Source organism: Sorex araneus, chromosome 4 (assembly GCF_027595985.1).
Source record: "Sorex araneus isolate mSorAra2 chromosome 4, mSorAra2.pri, whole genome shotgun sequence".
In the NCBI taxonomy this organism is placed as follows: domain Eukaryota; kingdom Metazoa; phylum Chordata; class Mammalia; order Eulipotyphla; family Soricidae; genus Sorex; species Sorex araneus.
Genome location: NC_073305.1, coordinates 40143273 through 40163888, shown reverse-complemented (window position 1 = coordinate 40163888; position 20616 = coordinate 40143273). Strand labels below are relative to the sequence as shown.

The following is a 20616-nucleotide window of genomic DNA, read 5'->3' as shown; positions in this document are numbered from 1 at the left end:
TAAGATCTGGTCTATTGGCAGATGGGGTGATCATATAGATGAAGAGTTCAGTTAATGAATATGTATCAGGCAATTGCGATGTACCAGGCCCTATGGCAGGAAATTACGGTAAATTATCCTAAGCGCTAACAGTGGGTATATGCACCATGTTTAAGGAATCTAGCTGCTCTGTAGAGCCCCACCCACAGCCTTGTAGTACTTGCAGGTCCTCTTCTACGCCCCCTGAGGGCTTTCCATGAAGGCTGGAAACCTCTGGGACCACACATGTAGAAGACAGACCAGAAGTGCTAAAAAATTACTCTTATCACCACTCAGTATTTCCCTCAATCAGAGATGGACAGAAGCTGATGCACAAAATGCTCTTTTATCCCTTCAGTGCGAGAGCACTGAGGTCAACACTGGGCCTCAGAGGTCTCGCGGGATTAACTATCACCCACACTCGTCATTTTACATATAATTCTATGATTTTGCTGCTGCTCTTCTCACATGCAGTCTAATTCATTCCATCTGCTGGAGTTTGGACTTGAATGAGAGAGTCTTCAAGGTTCTCCCAAGATTAAAAATTCCTCAGTGTTACTCACTTTATAGACATGCCAGTGAGGGGCTGGGCCGACCCGGGTTCGAATCCCAGCATCCCATATGGTCTCCTGAGCACCGCCATTAGTAATTCCTGAGTGCAGAGCCAGGAGTAACCCCTGTGCATCGCCAGGTGTGACCCAAAAAGCAAAAAAAAAAAAAAAAATGCCAGTGAGGGGCCAGAGAGATAGTACAGCAGGTTTGCCTTGCATACGGCCGACCCAGGTTTGATCTTTGGCATCCCATATGGTCCCTAGAGCACTGCCAGGAGTAATTCCTGAGTATAAAGTCAGGGGTAGCATCTCAGCATCTCCAGGTGTGGTCCAAATACTAGGAAAAATTTTAAAAGAAATGCCAGTGAAATTATAAAATATTTCCCAACTGTGGGTAGATTGCAGTCTATTGTAAATTGAATGCGAAAAGCCTATTGAAACCTAAGCTCCCCCATTATGATGGCATTAGAAGAAGAGGCCTTTGGGAAGTATTTAGACTTAGTAACGCTCATGAGGATGGGTCCCTCCTACTGTAATCCGTGTCCTTTAGGAAGAGAAAGCACAGAGTTTGCTCTTTTCCTCTCCACCACATGAGGACACAACGAGACCACTCGTGAAGCCCCTGACTATGTCCTCAGCCCATCGCTCATCGTAGCCTCAGTTTCCAGACTGTAGAAGGAACCATTCTGTCAAGTCATCCAGGCTATGGTATTAAATGCTGGTGGCCCAAACTAGTATTCCCAGTGCCCCTGAAATGAGTCCCACCTCATTCTTCTGCTTCTTTTTTCTATACCCTGGAGTTTTCTATGGCACCACAGGAGAAAAGAGGACTATTGGGAAGCAAAAAGGGAACATCACCCCTAGGTCATAGGACTGGGTGGGAATGGGGGAATGCTTCAGATTCTCCTCCCAGCCTTGGAAAGATTGTGGTAGAACCAATTCCAAGGGGTCTTAGAGGTCCAGTGGAACTAAATTGATGGTAGAGACCGAGACCCTCTCTTTCACAGGAACACACACACAAGACTGTTTCCTCTTCCCTGCCCCTCTCTCCTGCTTCCTTGAGATCACACCAAGTCAACAACCTGCCCCCTGATGTTTTTTTCAGCCCTGCTTTTGTTAGGACCCAACTAAGACCACATATGCCAAAGGAACTCATCATTAGGGGGAAAATATTTTACAATGGCCATGCTGCTTCCTTCTTTTCAGCAAAATGTTTTCCTGACATGGCAGATAATGCTTGCTCTGTGGGCCTCTGAACATTTCCAGGACAAAGAATGACATTTCTAATAAATGGTCAAGAGAAAAACACTAACACCCAAAAGGAAGTCTTCAAACCAACACATTTTCGATGACAACAAATAGTCTCTTGACCTCCTTTAAACGGGGATACTTGTAACATGTTTAAATGCTATGAATAATAAATTAGAAGACCACTGTGTTCCTCGAAATGCCATAAATTGAAGTGCCCTACAAATATAAAGTGAATGCATGTCTTCGAGCTACCTGTCGTGATTAAAATGTTTTACAGCAAATCTACTATTATCTTTTTCAGAGAAAGTTCTTTGGGGATCCATCCCCAACTCTGAAAGACACCTCATTAAATTGTTTTCATCATGATTGGGTAAAAATTTTTATCATCATCATCATCATCTCATTGATTGTAAAATTTCTCGAGTGGTTTCAGTGACGTTTCCATTTGTCCTAGCCCTGAGATTTTAGAAGCCTCTCTTTACTCATCCTTCCCAATGGTGCCACAATGGAGGCTTTCCGGGTCAGAGGAATGATACCCATCATTGTTATTGGTTTTGGCATATGAATACACCATGGGGAGTTTTCAAGGCTCTCCCATGTGGGCAGGAAACTCTCAATAGCTTGCCAGGTTCTCCCAGAGGGAGAAGTAGGCTATAAGATGTCTTCCGGGAGTTTGGCTTTATAGTCTCTGGATGTTGGCCATTGGTGGGATTACAGGGCACCGGGGGCAGTCCCTGGGTGGGACTGCCTAGCTACTGGAAAATGGGGAATCTGGGCGGAAGAGGCCCAGTCCCAATCCAAGCAGGCTTGGAGGTCTCAGTCATGGGTCCCACATACCTGGGTTCCTCCGACGGTTCCTTCATGCGTGAGGCTCATCTGAACATGTGGAGAGGGGCCTTGAGCATGGTTGTGGCTAGGCTCCGGAGATCTTCGGTCTTGGGAGCTCTGCTCAGGGTAGGGAGGGAAACTGAAGCCCACCCCCTCTGAGAAGCCCTGGGGAAGACATCTATAAAAGAATTTATATTCTTTTAAAAAATTCTTTTAAAAACCATTGGTGGAGGAGAATGAGCACTGGTGGAGGCATATAAATTATCACTGTATGACTGAAATGCAAACATGAAAGTTCATAAGTTTGTAACCATACCTCACGGTAATTCACTAATAAAAAATTAAAAAAAAAATTGGAGGTCAGACCCAGCAGTGCTCAGGGGTTACTTCCAGCTCTGCACTCAGGAATTACTCCTGGTAGGCTTGGGAACCACATGGGATGCTGGGAACCAAGCCCATGTCAGCCATATGCAAGGCAAAAACCATACCCTACCCACTATACTAACTCTGGCCCTCAAAATTTTTATATTCTATGGGTTGGCATGATAGTACAGCGGGTAGGGCATTTGCCTTGCACGTAGCCAACCCAGGTTCGATTCCAAGCATCCCCTGAGCACCACCAGGAGTAATTCCTGAGTGCAAAGCCAGGAGTAGCCCCTGTGCATCACCGGGTATGACCCAAAAAGCCAAAATAAAATTATATTCTAAAACTGTAAAGCAGTCATAACTAGTCATAACTTTCTTCTCACTAAGACTCTTGCTCAAATGACTCATAGTGATATGATTTACAAGGATTGGTTCTACCTGAAATTTGGGGACTTCCACATCTTGACGTAAACTGAGTCATAGCTGGGGACCTCTCCATGACGCAGGTGGCAGGGAAGAGTGGTGGTAGAGCAGAGAAGACGCCTTTCTTTTCTTATCTCTTTGCTGAGTCGAGAGGATAGATTTAGGTGAAATTTAATTTTCATTACATTCTTGGTGAAATGCCAAAACAATCTCCATAAAGGGTAAACATTCCATTACAACTTCCCATATCTTTGTACTTAGAGGCAAAACCATGTCTTCAATGTGTGAGTGAGGCTATAATCTAGACATCCCACACGCTTAGCAGCAAAACCTTTTTTTTTCAAACTGGCAGGGGTCCATGGACCAGCAGTTGAACACCACTGTTCTAGAATACTCTCAAATTATAGGTAAAAAATTAAAATAAAGGAAACTTGAAGACATGAAGTGAAAGAATGTAAAAGTGTCTGAATCTTAACCTGATCATTGCCTCTCTGATCATTTCTGCCTACCTAGTCCTTGCTATGCAAATGTTAATAACTGTAACAATAAAAGCTTGTCAAAAGGTCTGGGTGTCTTATGTTTATGCTAAGTGCAAAGGGTTGGAGTAAGTTATGAATGACTCAAGAACATAATTGCTTTGGTATTGCCTGGGCAGATGAATTTTCTGTAGACTGCCTAAAGTAGTCTTTCTGGATTTCTTTAGAGTCCTATGTCAATTTGGTGCACCTTCCATCTTTGGTTTGTGCTGGACTCCAAATGATCTGTGGCCTTAATCTTCTGTTTGGGCAGATGAATTGATTTTCTGTGGGAAAGGGTAGCTGGGAAGGGTCTTTTGGACATTGGTGGAGGGAAGCAGCTTCTCTGGTGAGGGGTGTGATGTTTGAAGATGGGTGTGGTATTCAGAATGATGCATGCATGAAAAATGTTGTAAATCCCTGTACCTCAATATAAATGGTTCCAAAATACACACACATACACACATGCATAAAAGCTTATGGGTTTCCCCTCTTAATGTGTGTGTGAGTACACACACAGAGATTATATATCATTTCCTATTTTCTCCAGGGATTTACATACTTTTATGCAGGTCTGCCCAGTTCTCTTCAATCTTCTGCCCACCTCTGCTTTTCTCACCTCCACCCTTGTCCCCAACCAGTCACATGTGCTAGGAACACTTTTCTTATCAGCCATCCACTTATCCCACTAGAATGGAAGCGGCAGAGATTTTGCCTTGTTTGCTTCCGGTTGTATCCTGATAGTGCCTGATGGTGAGCTGGAATCTTTTGGTGAATTCTCCTGAAATTAAAGAAAGTCTTGGCATACATGGTTAATTTGGGAGATGATCACAGAGAGCAGAAGTAAGGCTTTGAGAAGGATAAATCAGGAAGGGATGAAGGCAACTCATCAAAAGAGATGTCGTCTTGGTCACTGCTGCCAAGTACCTCTGAGAAGCTTCTAGATCAGTCCATACAATGGACACTAAAGTCTCCTTTACTCTCAGTTAAGGGCTGTCCTCTAAGGTCAAAGATCCTTGTGCTTTTTAGGAAGAAGTTCAGCTGAGACTGGGCTTTGAGGCAGAACAACCATTTGGGAGTTTGAGGTGCTAATGGTAGCAAGGCTGTCTGGTTGCTCTAGACTGTCCAACCCACCACCAGCTGTAGTGCACCAAGAGACCTACCTCTGGATGCAGTAAGTCAACAATTGCGGTGGTTGGATGAATTTTCCTTAATACAAATATGGCCGTGCCTTCCAGGAAATTGTGCATCATCTTGCTTTAGGACATAGGTCAAAATTATTATGAAGGAAAACTCATTGCCAAGAATTTGTTTTGATTTGTTTTTCAGAGGCTCTATGACAAAATCCTGCTCACAATTTCTTTGTGGTTCTTGGCCAATTCTCAGTTGCTGGACCAGCTCCTTATTCTCTATGTATTCTTCGTTGCTGACACTTCTTTTTTTTTTTTTTTTTGCTTTTTTTGGGTCACACCCGGCGATGCACAGGGGTTACTCCTGGCTCTGCACTCAGGAATTACCCCTGGCCGTGCTCAGGGGACCATATGGGATGCTGGGATTTGAACCCGGGTCGGCCGGCCGCGTGCAAGGCAAACGCCCTACCCGCTGTGCTATCTCTCCAGTCCCCGTTGCTGACACTTCTGAGAGCTCTGCCCCCACACTCATGCTACCTGCCCCTCAAGGAAATTTTGACTCCCACCCAATGAGTGCCCCGATCCCAGTGCACACCTCTGGGGTCTGGAGGTCAGGATGCAGGTGCTCAGTCTCCTGGAGTGTCCCTGACACTCCTTATTGAATCCCTTTTCTATCTACCTGCTTGCCTGCACGGTGGCTCAGGGAGCCCCCAGCCACCCATTCTCATCTCCTAACCTGGCAGATCATTCTGTCTCATCACTGCTAGGATTCTGGAACACAGAGGCTAATAAAGGCTGCCCCTCACCAGCTGTACTATCCCTCCAACATGTTTTCTTTCTTTTTTTTCTTTCCCCCAGACATGTCTTGGCCCTGGCCACCCAGAAAAATAGTTTTCCCACTTGAACTATGCAAACCTGAACGGTCCAGTGGAAAGTCACAAAAAGCCTTGTTCCTTTTCCAGAACGTTGCCTCTGGGTTGCAGAAATATGAGAGCATCCCTGGTTTAGAAAAGGGCAGGACAGCAGAGGCTCTTCCCTCCCTATCTCTCTATTCCTCCCCCAACAGCGACCCCAAAGACCCACTATGCCGGGGGCCTCATCACTCCATCACCTCATCTCCCAGTAGATATTCCAAGTCTTTCATCATGAAGGAAAGGGGTGGGGTTAAATCTGCGTTCACCCCCTGGGCAGGAGATGGATGCCAGCCCCAGGGCACCCGGTGTGGGAGGTCTGGGCACCACAGTGGGAAGCTTCTGTGGCACCTCCAGGAGGCATGGTCCTGGGTAAAATGGGGTTGGGGAAACGTTTGCAGGGACTTGGCGATCTCCAGCACCAGATTGTGGTCTCCAACCCAACGCATCAGGCAGAGATGTTGCAGACCTCCCCCTGTCCCCAGCACCCCCTCATGCACTGGGGGCTGGGATTTGCAGTCGGGTGGGACAAGGGCAGGGGAGAGTGTGGTGGGCCCTGCAAGGTCTCTCTTGCCCCCTCTGGTAGGAACAGTGACAAGGTCTGAGACACAGGGCTCTGCCGGGTCTGACTGAGGTCTCAGGAACGCAGAGAAGGTGGGAGTGGGAGTTGCTCTGCCTGCCTGGAACTGAGGGGCTTCTGGGGAGCTCTTAGGGACTCCCTCTGGCTCCCCTGTCCGGCAGGCAGGCCGCAGCTCAGCCCGAAAGCTCCCTCCCAAAGCCTGCCACAGCTAACAAACGCGACAGCCAGGGGCTGTCTCTGGTCCGGGCAACCTTACAATGTTGGCGAGGGGGCTTGTCCTGCGGACGTAAAAGAAGAGCTTCCTGCCACCTTTCCCAGCGGGAGCCCCTCACTGCAGGAAAGGCCCAGAGCTGGCTGGGGTGCTCAGCTAGAGGGACCCATCCCCATCCCAAGCCCCAACTGCCCCCAATCCATGCCTGAATTACAACCACTGACGCCCAGCCTGGTCGCGTGCCCACATACCCCCAGCCCCGCGCCCCTCAAAGCAAACTGGACAGAGGGGTGCAGCTGCCCCAGCAGGAGGAGCATCCAGAGCGCAAAGTTTCCCAGGCAGAGAAGCCGCTAAACTAGGCAGAGATGGGGCAGGTGCTCTCCCGCACAGGGGGGTGCCCCTCACCGAGCTCCGTCCTGGACCTTGGCCTCGGCTCCGCCTGCGCTCCCTCCCCACCCCCACACACCCCTCCCGGGCATCTTCCCTCGCGGGTCGCCCCCGAGGCCGCGCGTGAGCACGTGCGCGCCCGCCTGCGTCAGCGCGGGGCCAACAGGGGCCGGCGGGGCGCGCCGGGCGGGGCTATTTAAGAGGCAGCCGCGCGTCCGCCTGGAACTCGACTCAGCCGAGAGCCCGAGCCAGCCGCGGCCCGCTCCTCAGGTAGGTTCCCCGCGCTCGCCGACGCCCGGGGGGTTCCGGGGAGAAGGTGCGTCTTCGGGTGACCGCTAGGACCGCTCCAGGACCTGCCTTAGAGGAGCAGAGCGCGGTGCGCTGCCGTGCCTCTTCCCGCGCGCTTTGTTCTGTCCTGCGCGATAGTAGGTCAGACCCGGGTTAGAATCGCCTGCAAAAGGGGCTTTGATAGCGGGTACATAGCCATTCGCAGGACTTCGCAGTCTTTTCAAGTCTAATACCAAAGCTTTTATTTTGTATATATGGAGGAAGAATGTAATAAAGCTTCGGGGATAGAAATGCCCTGGCGTTTTAACTGCTTTCAGATATAATGCACAGTGGAATGAATATAGCCAATAATCTTGTACCATAATTATGCAACGTGATATGTATGGCTACATCCCCCTGCATATTACAAGATATAAATATATCAAAGTTGTACACCTTAAACTTACACACAAGCTGCTCTTCTTCTTCTTCTTCTTCTTCTTCTTCTTCTTCTTCTTCTTCTTCTTCTTCTTCTTCTTCTTCTTCTTCTTCTTCTTCTTCCTTCTTCTTCTTCTTCTTCTTCTTCTTCTTCTTCTTCTTCTTCTTCTTCTTCTTCTTCTTCTTCTTCTTCTTCTCCTTCCTCTTTTCATCCTCTTCCTCTCTTCTTGATCTTTGTCTTCATCTTCTTCGTCCTTTTCTTCACCTCCTCCTTCTTCTTTTCTTCCTTCTCCTTTCTTCATCAACCACTGACATCTATGAACCCATTTGATTGTTTTAAAAACTACGCGTGTGTTTTGCACCATGGTTTATTACCCATTCTCATTCTGCAAGAAATTTACTACTCTCACACGTTAAGCTTTTATTTACTGCTCTCACACTTTAAGCCGCTCCTTCTTTGCTTTGCCATTTTTTTCCCCTATTGAAAGCTTATCTGAGTGGAAAAATGCTTTTTTCTCAAAGGTTTTTCTTTCTTCCACGGAGTCTTCTTTTTAGAATATGTGTTATGTTATCTTTACTCTTGCTTTTCCAGTTAGGACACAGACGCTCTGCGCACATCCCCTCAGAATAAAGGATAACAGAAAATATTCCTTCTGCTAAACAGGCAGAAGACTGGGTGTCCTGCCCCCAGGACCCGGGTACGTTGCACCCTGAAGACAAAAGGGGCGCGCGGGGCGGCACAGGCGCTGGCTGCTCTCTGCCAGCGTGGAGCCTGCTGCAAGCCCGGCGGGTCTGGAGCGCCGGCGGTGCTGAACCGCCTTGGAACCCGCTGCTGCCACCCTTCGCGAGCGTCCGCGGACGCCTCGCCGTGTAACCCGCGCCCTCCCTTTTGCTCTCCGCAGTCATGAACAGCTGCGTGTGCCTGTGCGTGCTGATGGCCGTCCTGGCGGCGGGGGTCCTGGCGCAGCCCGTGCCCGCGGAGGACCCGGTGGATCCCGGAGCGCTGCAGCCGGAGGAGGAGACGGCACCCCGCAGGGAGCAGAGAGCGGTGCAGAGGGTGGATGGCGATCCCCGGGCGCACCTGGGCGCGCTGCTGGCCAGATACGTGCAGCATGTCCGGAAAGGTACCCGCTTCCTCGGCTCCCCCTCTGTCCCTTCCCAGGGTCCCCAGTCCTCCCCGCTGCTCCAGTGTCTGGCGGAATGTGGTGGGCAGTACACCCTCTCTCTCCAGGACACGCTGGAGACGCAATAAATAACCTAAAAGGGTGGGTGGGGTGGGGGATGTTAGGTTTTCTTTCCACCTTTCATGAGTTTTGCAGCACGGGAGAGTTTTCTGACTTTCTCTGGGAGTGAGTGTGGAGGATCTAGTCTCACTGTGAAGGAAAGGTTCTTTGTTTAGAGCTTTCCTTGAAGCTAAGTTTTGGCACGGTGATACTGTTGAATTTCAAAACCATCAATTGAAGTCATTAAAAGATTGTTACAGGGATTGGAGAGAGCACAAGAGCTTAAAGCGAGAGCCTCAAGTCCCAGGAGTGATCTCTGAGCAGGTAGCCAGGAGCAAGCGCTGAGCACCACAGGGTGTGACCAACCCCATTCTCCCTGTCCCCCCCACCCTCATACTCATTTCCGTGAGAGCCAAGGGATCAAGAGTCACCCAGACACGGCCACTTAGAACCCCTCCTGGCAGGCAGCAATTGATTAATGCTGAGAGATTTTAGAAAGAAATAGTAATGTGTTGGTTTTTACCGAAGAATGGAAGCGGAGATGGGGGGAGGGTGATGACCAGCAGTACTTATGAGTATTCCTTGGAGTTGATTTCAAACTGACCCATTTGGAGAGCTGGTTCCAGCAGCGGCAGGAGCAGAACAAGTCGGTTTTCTCAGCGTCTTAAGTCTTTCTCCAGGAACAGGTGTTTCCGCAGCTCCCAAGCTGAGTGACAAACAATCTTTCCTAATTCATCTTTCATGATGAAGGAAGAGGGCTGGGGAGAGAGCTCAAGAGGTAGGGCATATCCCTGCATGTACAAGCCCCCAAGTTTAATCCCCACCATTGCCAGGTGTGGTCCTATTGGTCCCTGAGCATCACTAACTAATGGTTCCCACCACCATCAGGCTGGATGCTGTGTATGGCTGCTGCTCCCCAAGTTTCACTGGCCGGGGACCTGCCAGCTCACATCTTGAGCTCTGCCAAGAATGGGGTCTCTTTAAAAAGGGGGGGTGTATATCAGGGTAGACAGCTCTGAAAGCTCTGCCTGATCCACAGGGAGGCTGACCCATCTCTAAGGTACCCAGGAATCAGGAATCGACCTTCTCTCATCTTTATCCACATTGACACTCAGGTGGTACCACAGCCATAGTGCTGAACTGCGTGAACACAGCTGAGAGAGGGGCTACTTGCTTCTGGCCCTCTCGCCCCCTACTCATGGGCTCTACCAGCTCCCGAACACTGACTTTCTGTCTATATCATATAGAAATTTAAGGCAGGGAGCTCTATATGAGCAGGAATTTTTCACAGCAAAAAGCTGAAAGATTGGTTTATTCCAGTTGTTTGTTTGCTTGTTTCTTTTTTTCCTATCTGAAAAAAGCGGTCATAATGACCAGCTTCTGTTTTACTTCTCTGCTAATTCAATAGGAAGAGGTGGGAATACTGGTCAAAGGACAGGGAAAGTCTGGAATCATATTTGGGTTCCTGCTGATGAAATCTATTGTCTTGGAAATATCTGTGAGTTTCAGCCAGATCACTCTGAAATATCTCAGCTTACCATGGACCCAGAACCTGAAATCTTCAGAAAGATAGTCCCAGAAAGAGTTCTGAGAATGAAATCTTCTACCAAACGACTTTCCCAGGATACGTGCACTTTCTTAATACTTTATACCACAAATTATAGCCAGAAATTTCTTCCTAGGACCTCATCTCAGTGCCCCCTCACCCACTTCGCCTTCAGCTTTTTAGGTGCTTACCTAACCACGTAGGCAGAGCAGTCTTCGGACCTTAGATGACCAGTTCCTGGGTCGGTGCTTGTTAGAAATCCATCTTTCTTCTATGTGACAAATACCCACCAGCGAACACTCACACAGAAGCGTGACCCACAGTTGCTTTGAGAATTTTACACATATTTAAAATAGAAACATATTTTAATATATATAACACATATAATATAGACACTATATGTCAAATGTATTTACTATGTTAATAATATTTATATATTTTACATATCTGAATATCTTATATACACAACTCTGGTATATGTTATGCTTAAATGTTCTAAACAAAATAATACACTCCTTGGGCAGGGCTTAAGAGTGGGCCACTAAGAATTGTCTGCCCAGCTTTCAGTGATCTGAGAAGAAGCTTTTCTGCTCGGTGCAGGGGGGAGGCTGCATCCAGCCCTGGGCCCAGCAGCATCTCAGCTCCACCTCTGCATCATCTTTTGGGGCCTGCACAGTAAGTTTCTAGAAGTCTCAATGTCAGTGTGCAAGTCAGAGGAAGAGTGAGCCACCAAAATGAGGTACCGCCCGGGTCGCAGTTAGCACCAGCATCACCGAGCGTCTATTTTTTTAAGTCCTGCCTCCCCAGGGCGGGTGGGAGCCATTCTGCTTCCTAGCCCAAGTTTCATGTTTCAAGGAGGGGAGCCAGGCCCTTCCATTCCATTCGATCCATCCATCAGTCAGTGGGCAGCCCTGGGGCAGTGAGCCAGGCCCCTGCTCAATGTGCCCCCTGAGAGCAGAGCTGGGTGTGATTGGAGAAGAAGTCCCCTGGGCTCACCAGGGCACACCGCCACCCCACCCACTGCAGACCCAGCTCTTGGCTCACAGCAAACCTGCCCCTTCCGTCAGCGGCAGCCTGCATGTGGCCTTCAGTAGCAGGAGACAGGAAGGTCTCTCCTCAAGAGTGTGACTGTGCGGAGAACTGGGTTTGCATGTTTTGCTGAAGGCAAGGGCTGGCGTTTCCCCTGAACCATGCTGAAGAGTTGAGTCGCAGGCACAGCTTCCCATCTGCGCGGGTTGGTGGTTTCTGCTGGCCTGCGCCCCCGGGACTCATTTCCAAGGCTGGCAAGGGACTGCCAGGGGTGCGGGAGAGGGAGAAAGAGCAGGGCTGTGCCTATCATTTCTCTTGTGTCATTTCACTGGTCTCATCTGATCGTGCTGTAAGGCAGAGCAAGTGCTTCTGGGGTGCCACTAGTCAGCAAATAAGCTGTAGTCTACTTGGCTTTCTTGAGGGCAGCACCCGTCGGGCCAGGGCAGCCTCCTGCAGAGAGGCTGAATGTTCACCAGGAGAGGGATGGACAGTGGCCGCCGTACAGTGGCTCTTGTGAGTGATGCTTCCCTCCTCTTGCCCATCGAGGTTCTTGAGGGACATTTCCTGCTTCTTTGTTTGCCCAAGAGAATAGGTTGTAGTGATTTCATTTTCCAGAAGCCCCATGTATGACCTGTGGGGCTAGGACCGTGTCACAGGCCTCCTCAGAAACCGAGTCATTCAAGGTGAGCTACATACACAAACCGGCAATTCTAGGGAATGGCCTTTCAGCTTGGGTTATTACCTTTTGGCTAAAATGACTGCATTTGGACCAAAACTATGACTCAAAGAGCCAGAACACATGTTTTGCATGCAGAAGGGCCCAAGTGCGAACCCTGACACCACAGGGTTCCCCCCACACCCCTGTGGCACCCCCATAAGCATCCCTGAGCACCAGATATAGCTCCTGAGCACTGCTAGGTGTGTTCTCCAAACAAGGGACCAAAAAATGAAAAATCAATGGCTGATTTTAAATCCTTTCTTTATTGCCTCTACCTGCTCACTGTTGAGTGTTGTTAACATTTTAATTTGATGATGTGCCTTTCCCTGATATAATTTTCAAGAAAGAATTATTTTCAAAGTAATTATTTTAAAACAATAGCTAGTAAGGTATCTAGTAAAGTTGATTTTAGTGCTTTTTAACCTTGACAGCATTGGGATATTGTTGTTTTAGTACTTTACCAAGAATCAAATAGAGTCAAATATGCTCAGGAAAGCTCAGGAGTGAGATTTAGAATGGGTGAGAACCAGAGAGGTCCTTTTCTGGCTTCTGCTGGGGCTCAGCTTCATAAAGAGGAATATTTCATTCAAAAATATTTTTTAATTGAATCACCATGAGATGATCCATTATAAAACTGTTCGTGATTGGGTTTCAGTCATACAGTGTTCCAATACCCATCCCTCCACCACTATACATTTCCCAGGACAGATGTCCCTAGTTTCCCACCCATCAACCCCCAACTCCAGCCTGCCTCTATGGTATGTACTCTCTCTCTCTCTCTCTCTCTCTCTCTGCTATCTCTCCTCTTTCTCTCTCTCTCTCTCCCCCTCTCTCTTTCCTACTCTCTCCCCCTCTCTCTTTTCCACTCTCTCTCTCTCCCTCTCCCTCTGTCTCTCCTGCTTGCTCTCTTTCTCCCTCTCCCTCTCTCTCTCTCCTCTCTCCTCTCTCCTCTCTTCTTTTGGGCATTGTAGTTTGCAATGCAGATACTGAAAGGTTATGATGTATATTCCTTGACCTACTTTCAATACCCATTTCTTATTCCGTGTAATCATTTCTAACTACGATTGTTATACCAGTTCCTTCTCGGTCTTACCTACCCTCCACCCCCACACACACTTGTGGTTGATTCCAACCATTTGACCAGTCCTCCTGGCCCCTGTTTTCCTTGGCCTTGAAGAGGAATATTTCTTGGGGTGGGAAAACCTGGGCAGGAAGGGAAAGGGGCAAGCCAGAGGGTCTAAATCCTCACTTGACTGGGGCCTGAGGAGAGTGTAGCAGCCTGGCAGATGGGAGGTCCTAGTCTGATCCCTGGCATTGCCCCACAGGCTCTAGCATGACCCCTGGTTCCGTGAAGGTGTGTGTGTGTGTTCTGTGTATCTACCTCAGCCAAGTGAGCACCACAGCTTCTGTGATGAGCCCCAACCAGGACCCCAGCCCAGTAAATGTGACACCCTGGGCGTCTTGGACACAGAGGTTGGTGGTGGGGGGGAAGGGTGAGAGAGTCACTGGCCACAGGTACACCCGAGCGTGAGTGTCGCCCTCTCACCAGTTACACCCGTGACCTCTCCCTGTCTCTGGCCTGGGCAATTCCACACTGGCTTGCTCTCCAATAGCTTCCGGGAAGTGCGTGACACCTTTTGCCTAGATTTTTCCCGGTGCTCTGCTCAAGTTGAACAAAGACTGTTCTTGAATTTAATGCCCCTCTTTCCTTCCTCCCTGTCCCTGTGCAGCGCCTTCTGGCCGAATGCCCCCCGTCATTAAGAACCTGCAGAACCTGCACCCCAGCCACAGGATAAGTGACCGGGACTACATGGGCTGGATGGACTTTGGCCGCCGCAGCGCCGAGGAGTATGAATAACCCTCTTAGGGGACCCCCGACTTGGTTAGCACCCCAGGGAGCAACCTCCTAACACCAAGACAGAGTCAGAAAACAATCACCCTCGTCGTCACTCATTTTCTGGGAAGTTTGATGTCTTAAGTATCTATTTATTAAGTTCTCAATGTGAAAAAAGCTCCAGGGCCACTATGCTCTACCGCAGAATTGTACCGAGAAAAGCACTACCCCCTCATCTGTGACTTCCCATACCGTGCTGTTGCCATGCTATTAAAGTGATTTCCTTCTGCCTCTTTGTTCCTCGTGTCTGTCTGCTCCAGGGGGCCCTCAGAGCTGAGCCTCTGTTCATTTCCTCGCTGGCCACTGAGGCCTGATGGTGGGTGTGTGTCCCCGGGAGTCCCTGCCGCAGATTGTGACCAGAAAGGCTTGAGAAATGGTGATAGACTCATCGTCATATGCTGATTCTTTGAGACTGCAGTGGAGGCGGTCCGTGCGTGGCTTCTCCACCCAGCTCCTGGCACCAGTCCTGATCCCCAGGCCCCTGCCAGGCCCCTGGAAAGAAAATTGCGTGTGGAAAGGAGGGCTCCTCCCTCTGCGTGAGACCCAGGCTAGGCAGCTGGGGGTCAAACCCTGCCAAGCCCTCAACCCCACTCTGCGCCAGGATTCTCATGATCCTTGAACCCATGATGAGGCGGCCCCGGGCTTGGGCCCTTCTGATCCCCCCACCCTGCCCTTGATCTTTATACCATTTGATCTCCTCACTCTGTGCCCCGTGGCATGGCGGCTCCTGAGCTCTTTGGCAGAGCAGGAAACAGGCTCTACAGGTGCAGACGGCTGGCTGCAGGTCCCCAGTGAGACTCCCAGACCTGAGGGCTCCTGGTGAGTGGCGTCCCTCACCCCAGATTTTAATCCCCAGAGTGCCTGTGAATCAGAGGGGGAGCCTGTCCAGCTGCACCTCCCCCAGCGAGTCTGGACTGCAACCCAGCAAGCTCCCCCAGTGACGGCAGTGCAGCTGGTTCCAGGCCGCACTCGGGTTTTCAAGGGAGAAGCCTGTGATGCCGACCCCTGGTGTCCGTATTTCAGAGGCAATGGCCTGTTGGGGCGACTCTCCTTGCAGGAGCCTGTGCCTCTGCTGGGTCCCAGTGGGGAGCAGTAAGAGGACCCCCGAAGGTGATCCTCCACCAGCCCCAGGTTAGCCTTCCCCTGACTCCCTGCCCAGAAACTCAGGTCCTCACCCAGCCCGAGGCAGCAAGACGCACAGCCCCAAAGGGCACAGATGGAAAACAGTGTTGGTGGGACTGTACCTGGTATTGGGGCCCCTGGGCACTTGGTTCCCTCTTCTTCAGGGGTACAAAGGGGGCACCATTAGCAAAGGCCCCCAGGAGGTAGGGCAAGGCTGTGCTGGAAGCAGAGCTGCAGACCGGATTCAGGCCGCAACTTAACCTCCGGCCACCGCCCGTTCTTCTGTCTCTCCTGAGGCCATCGCCTCAATCAGTCCCTTCAGCTGGGCCTCAAACTGCGTCACGTCTTAGGTGTCTAATCCAATTCAGCCCAGACTATGCAGGCACTTATGTTTTAATACAAAGCAACATATTAAGATATATACACACATGGCACCCAAATACACACTATCACACACAGAAAACCCCACTATTTTTCTGAGTGTGTCAGAGATCATAGGTACATACAAAAATTAAAGTGTGCCTGGGGGTTGCCTCAAGTAAAAGTGCTTCCTTCCCTCTTTATTTCCTCTTCTCTCCCATCCCTTTACCATACTGCCACTCCTTCGTATCCAGTGTGTGTGTGTGTGTGTGTGTGTGTGTGTGTGTGTGTGTGTGTGTGTGTTGGAGATGAGGGTTGATGAGGGAACTGGAATTGAAGGCAAAACCCTCAGTGAGGAAAGTCTCATCTGAATGAGTGATTCATAAATCCTTGGAGATATAGGTGCCACCCTAAAGCCGTGACCCAGATAAAGTGAACATGTGCCAAGGATGCCACTAAGCTCGCTGGTTAATAAAGGGGCCCAGGAGACATCACTGTATTTTCAACAGAGAGTCTGAAAGACAGGCACATCCAGGAGAATGGGCTTGAATCTGCTAATGGATGCAAAACTAGTTACTCTCTCCAGGGAAAGAGGATATAGTGTTTGGCATCACATTATTCTTGGGGCAGAAATCAGGTATAGCTTTAGGGGCCGGCATCACTTTTGCTTCTGTTGACAAGAGTTTTTTGCATTCCTCTGTTTCCACAGCTCCATACTCTAAGTTGCCCAGGAAGAGCGCCAGACGGCAAGACCATTAGCCCAGTGTTCCAGGAAAAGACCCCACACTCCCTTGGGCCACTTCAAAGTTGGCCGAAACTCTTCCCAGTGGAAGGGGGGACTTTTCCGAACCCCTCAGGCAGGGATGCCCATGATGGCGCCACAGGATCAGGCCCAGGACCATGAAATCTGAGCAGTCACTGTGACCCCCCCCACTTGTCACAGAGGAAGCTGGGGGCAGAGAGGTGAAGGGGCTGGTGGGTGCACTCCGGCCCTGGCTGTCAGTTCTGGAATTTCTATTCAAGGTCACATAGAGCAGCCGTCTCCCAGGCAGAGGAAAGGCTCAGAGACGGGTCTGGGCTCTGTCGGCCTGAGGAGGTCCCCGAAGGAGCCGCCATGAATGTATGTGATAATGGCGACTTTGAGGGGACCTCAGGGACCACTCAGAGAGGCAGGGAGGGAGGACCGTGGCTCCAACTGTCCCCTGCGTGGAGACAGTGCCCTTTCAATGGCAGGCTCCCTCCCAGCCTCTGCTTGTGACCGGCCCGCTCTAGCACCTCGTCTTGTGATTTTCTGAGTCTCCCCACCTTGAACTTTTGGCCCCTGTCCCCATGCCTGGCACACGAGAGTCTCACTAGGCCAGAGGCTGAGTCAGGGAAGAGGCTGCTGTCAGGCCACGCACATTGATGCATGCGAGTCCTGGAACCCTGTCCAGGGTGAAAGTCAGAGGAAGATCAAAAGACACGGGAGTCGTTCTGTCTGCAGGAAGGCTTGGACGACAGCCCATTCTGCCTGCTTCTGTTCGCCCAGATTAGCATGGATGTCACGGAATGCAAAAAAAAAAAAAAAAGGTTGGGAGTAAAAGTCATTAGTCTTCAAGTTCAATTTGTTTTCCACTTGTCAGCAATTTTGCTTCCCTCTAGAGTCTCACCCCAACCAGAAGGCTCTTAGGAGTCCCGTGAGAGGATACACAGTGAACATAATAATAGAATTCGCCAAGAGAGCAGCCCTAATGAGCAGACCTGAGGACACCCAGCAGAACCGGCTGCAGGGCAAGAGAGTGCCTGTAAGTGAGATTCAGGAGGGCTGGCTGTCCTCACTAAACCATTCACCATCATCACAGAGACCCACGGGCCAGCCCCAGGTGCCGGCCCCTCTTCCATCCCAGGAGGCTTTGCAGCTGCACAGGGCAAGACTCACCAAAGAGCCGGCGGCCACTCCACCTGCACTTAAAGAGACCAAGAGCTCACACAGATTCCAAAAGCCAACTCCTCCCCCCCTGCCTTCCCCCGCCCCCTCCTGCTCACCTCTCCTAAGCCTCCCACCCAGGGCCACTCACTCCTCCCCAACCCCTTTGCCGATTGCCGCCCCCCGGCCCCCCACCATCAGTGTCTGTCTCTTATTCTAGCCATCACTATAGCACCTTGGATCTGATGTCAGAGTTCTTGCTTAAAGACTAACATGAGTGGACCTTCCCGGGCCTGCAAAAGACGACCATGCCCTCTAGTGGACTGTTTTATTAAAAGAAAGAAAGAAAGAGAAAAAGAAAGAAAGGAAGGAAGGAAGGAAGGAAGGAAGGAAGGAAGGAAGGAAGGAAGGAAGGAAGGAAGGAAGGAAGGAAGGAAGGAAGGAAGGAAAGAAGGAAGGAAGGAAGGAAGGAAGGAAAGAAGGAAGGAAGGAAGGAAGGAAGGAAGGAAGGAAGGAAGGAAGGAAGGAAGGAAGGAAGGAAGGAAGGAAGGAAGGAAGGAAGGAAGGAAGGAGGGAAGGAAGGAAGGGAAAAAAAAAGAAAGCAAAACTCCCTCTGGTGAGAAACAGCCCTGCTAACCTAAAATATGCAGAATTCCGAACCTGCTAGTTTGCTTTCCCAGCTGAAACTTCAAATCCAAGTAGTATGGAACGTGGAACTGTTTCCTAATAATGGATGGTTGATCCTATAATTTAGATTTCGAACCTTTCATTAGGCTGCCAGGAATCTCTCGGGCTTGGGAACGCACCCAATGAAACGGAAGAGAACAAGATTGAGTGACAAGTGAAATGCTTTCTGCAGAATTAAAACTGAAGTGGGAAATAAATAGATGTATTTTGAAGACAACTGGGTAACTATGGTTACCCCTAATTAGGGAGCACCTTATGCTTTCCAGATTTGAGCGGAGGAAATCTTAAAGGAAGATTCCAAACAGTAAAAACGTTAAGGTCTGTTGAGTGCATGCCCGCTTGCACGTGGAGCAGAAGGAAAGCAAGTGTGTTTCTTCCTGCCTTCATCACCTTTGACCCTAAACTCATAAGCCAAAACTGGGGTTTTTCAGGAAGTACCCTCCGAGGGGTGATCTTGGGGACCAGGCTACTACTCACTGCAGAGTGATGGCAAGGCAGGGGTCGTAAGGCGGGGGCGGGAAGGAGGGTGAACATACAGACCACCCACCCTGCCTCATGCTGACCTCCAGGGAAGGGGTAGACACGGCGGGGCTCTCTTATTACCTGGACTTGAGTTGAGCAGGTAAGAACAAGACGCTGTTCCAGCACATCCTCTGAGAAGGAGTCACAGTGCCAGAGAGGGAAAGAGGGGTTCCTTTCCCGGCCCTCTGACCCCCTAACCTCCTTAGCTGAGGTGCTGCCCAAGCCCCCGTTCCCTGCAGAGCTGGTCTCCCCACAAATCCAGTCTAAAATAAGACCTCCAGGGAAGGGGAAGAAGACTCTCCTCTCCGCAGGGTTTTTCCATTTCATGGGGGTAAGACTTGTCCGGATGAAGGAAAGTCCCAGCCATCATCACCACAATGGGTGTGCGTGAATACAGCAGGAGGGACCCGTAGGATTCTTTACCTGCGTCTACGACTGTGAAGTTGGAATCTGGGTGAGACAAACTTGGACCTAAATAAAAGACAACCTTGAGATGGTTCATTTAATTTTCCATGCGCTCATTCGAGAGACTTACTGAGGTGCCCGTGGCCCCGCCACCTGGCGGAGCATCAGAGAGGCCAAAATGAGCTGAACAACACGTCTTTTCTGTTGCAGGGGTGGGGGCGGGGTGACAGGTGGTCCCCCAGGCAAAAAGTTAGGGTTCCTTTTCAGTCGGAGGCCTAATAGTTTACATTTGGCCTCGCTTCGCGCCCTTCTACCCCCAACATCCTCCACATAATGCCTTCCCTGTCTCTGTGGCCAGCCACTCGCCCTTCCAGCTGCTCGGGCCAAAAGCCTCACTGTAGTCTTTGACTTCTGTCTTTCCTTGTTGGCTTGACTTCAAAATGTGTCTAGGATCCATTCACTTCTGACCGTTTTCACTGGCACTGCCTTGGTCTGAATCACACCATTTTCCATTGACTGGATGATTGTAGTAGCCCCTGACCGGTCTTCCTGTGTCTACCCGAGTCAGCAGAGTGAGCCGTGTGGACACACACCAGAGTCCAGCTCCTGAGTGTATCGTGAGACCCCCGGGCGGGCAATCATGGTTTCCTTCTCTCAACATCATTCCACACTCCTGCCAGCTCGGGAGACCTGCCTGGGTGAAAGGGGCAAATGTTTTCAAAATGAACGTATGTATGTGCCTTCTTCCAGTGAAGGGAATGAATTCTGACCAGCTGAAGGCAAAGGTAACAGGAAATGGGTGGGTGGGAGAATGAAACCCTAAAAATCAAACCCGAACAAGGACTACTAACCACACTGATATTTGCAATTGAGGACATGTTAAATAGACATTGGAAGGTTGATAAAAACAAAAGCGAATAAGGTGATGGTACAGTCACCATAATGGTAGGAAGTAGAACTCCCACATTTGAGGGTGGGGCGGGGAGGGCATTTAAGGGCGATAAAGAAAAGAGGTTGGGCTCATGATATTTAGAAGCTTGCAGGAGGGGGCTGGAGACTTGCCTTACATGTGTCCCACCTAGGTTTAATCCCTGGCATCCCATATGATCCCCTGAGCCCTGCCAGAAGCAATGCCAGGAGTGATTCCTGAGTGCAGAGTCAGGAATAATCCCTGAGCATTATTGGGTGTATGACCCAACACCAAAATAAAATAGAAGTTTGCTGAAGGCTGGGATGGGAAGCCAGGCCTGTGAGGAGAGTGTTATCTGTCATCCTATCATGCGTGTGTGTGTGTGCGCGCGCGCGCGCACGCGCGCGCACACGTGTGT

The 20616-nt window shown here is 50.0% G+C and overlaps 1 protein-coding gene across 2 annotated transcripts; it reads left to right on the top strand.

The window, feature by feature from the left end:
* Positions 1-7283: 7283 nt before the first annotated feature.
* CCK (cholecystokinin) lies at positions 7284-14515 on the top strand. 2 transcript variants are annotated; one of them, XM_055135643.1, is made up of 3 exons: positions 7284-7441; positions 8779-9000; positions 14123-14515. In XM_055135643.1, the coding sequence occupies exons 2-3, from the start codon at positions 8781-8783 to the stop codon at positions 14248-14250; spliced, it is 348 nt and encodes a 115-aa protein (XP_054991618.1). In that variant the 5' UTR covers positions 7284-7441; positions 8779-8780; the 3' UTR covers positions 14251-14515. The 2 variants fall into 2 exon arrangements, with proteins under 2 accessions (XP_054991618.1, XP_054991619.1); XM_055135644.1 differs by lacking the exon at positions 7284-7441 and adding an exon at positions 8130-8574.
* Positions 14516-20616: the final 6101 nt, after the last annotated feature.

Bases quoted from the DNA above. Each gene is read 5' to 3' on its own strand.
- CCK (XM_055135643.1), top strand. From the start codon at position 8,781: ATGAACAGCTGCGTGTGCCTGTGCGTGCTGATGGCCGTCCTGGCGGCG. The intron at 9,001-14,122 runs GTACCCGCTTCC...GTCCCTGTGCAG, and splicing joins CGTGCAGCATGTCCGGAAAG to CGCCTTCTGGCCGAATGCCC.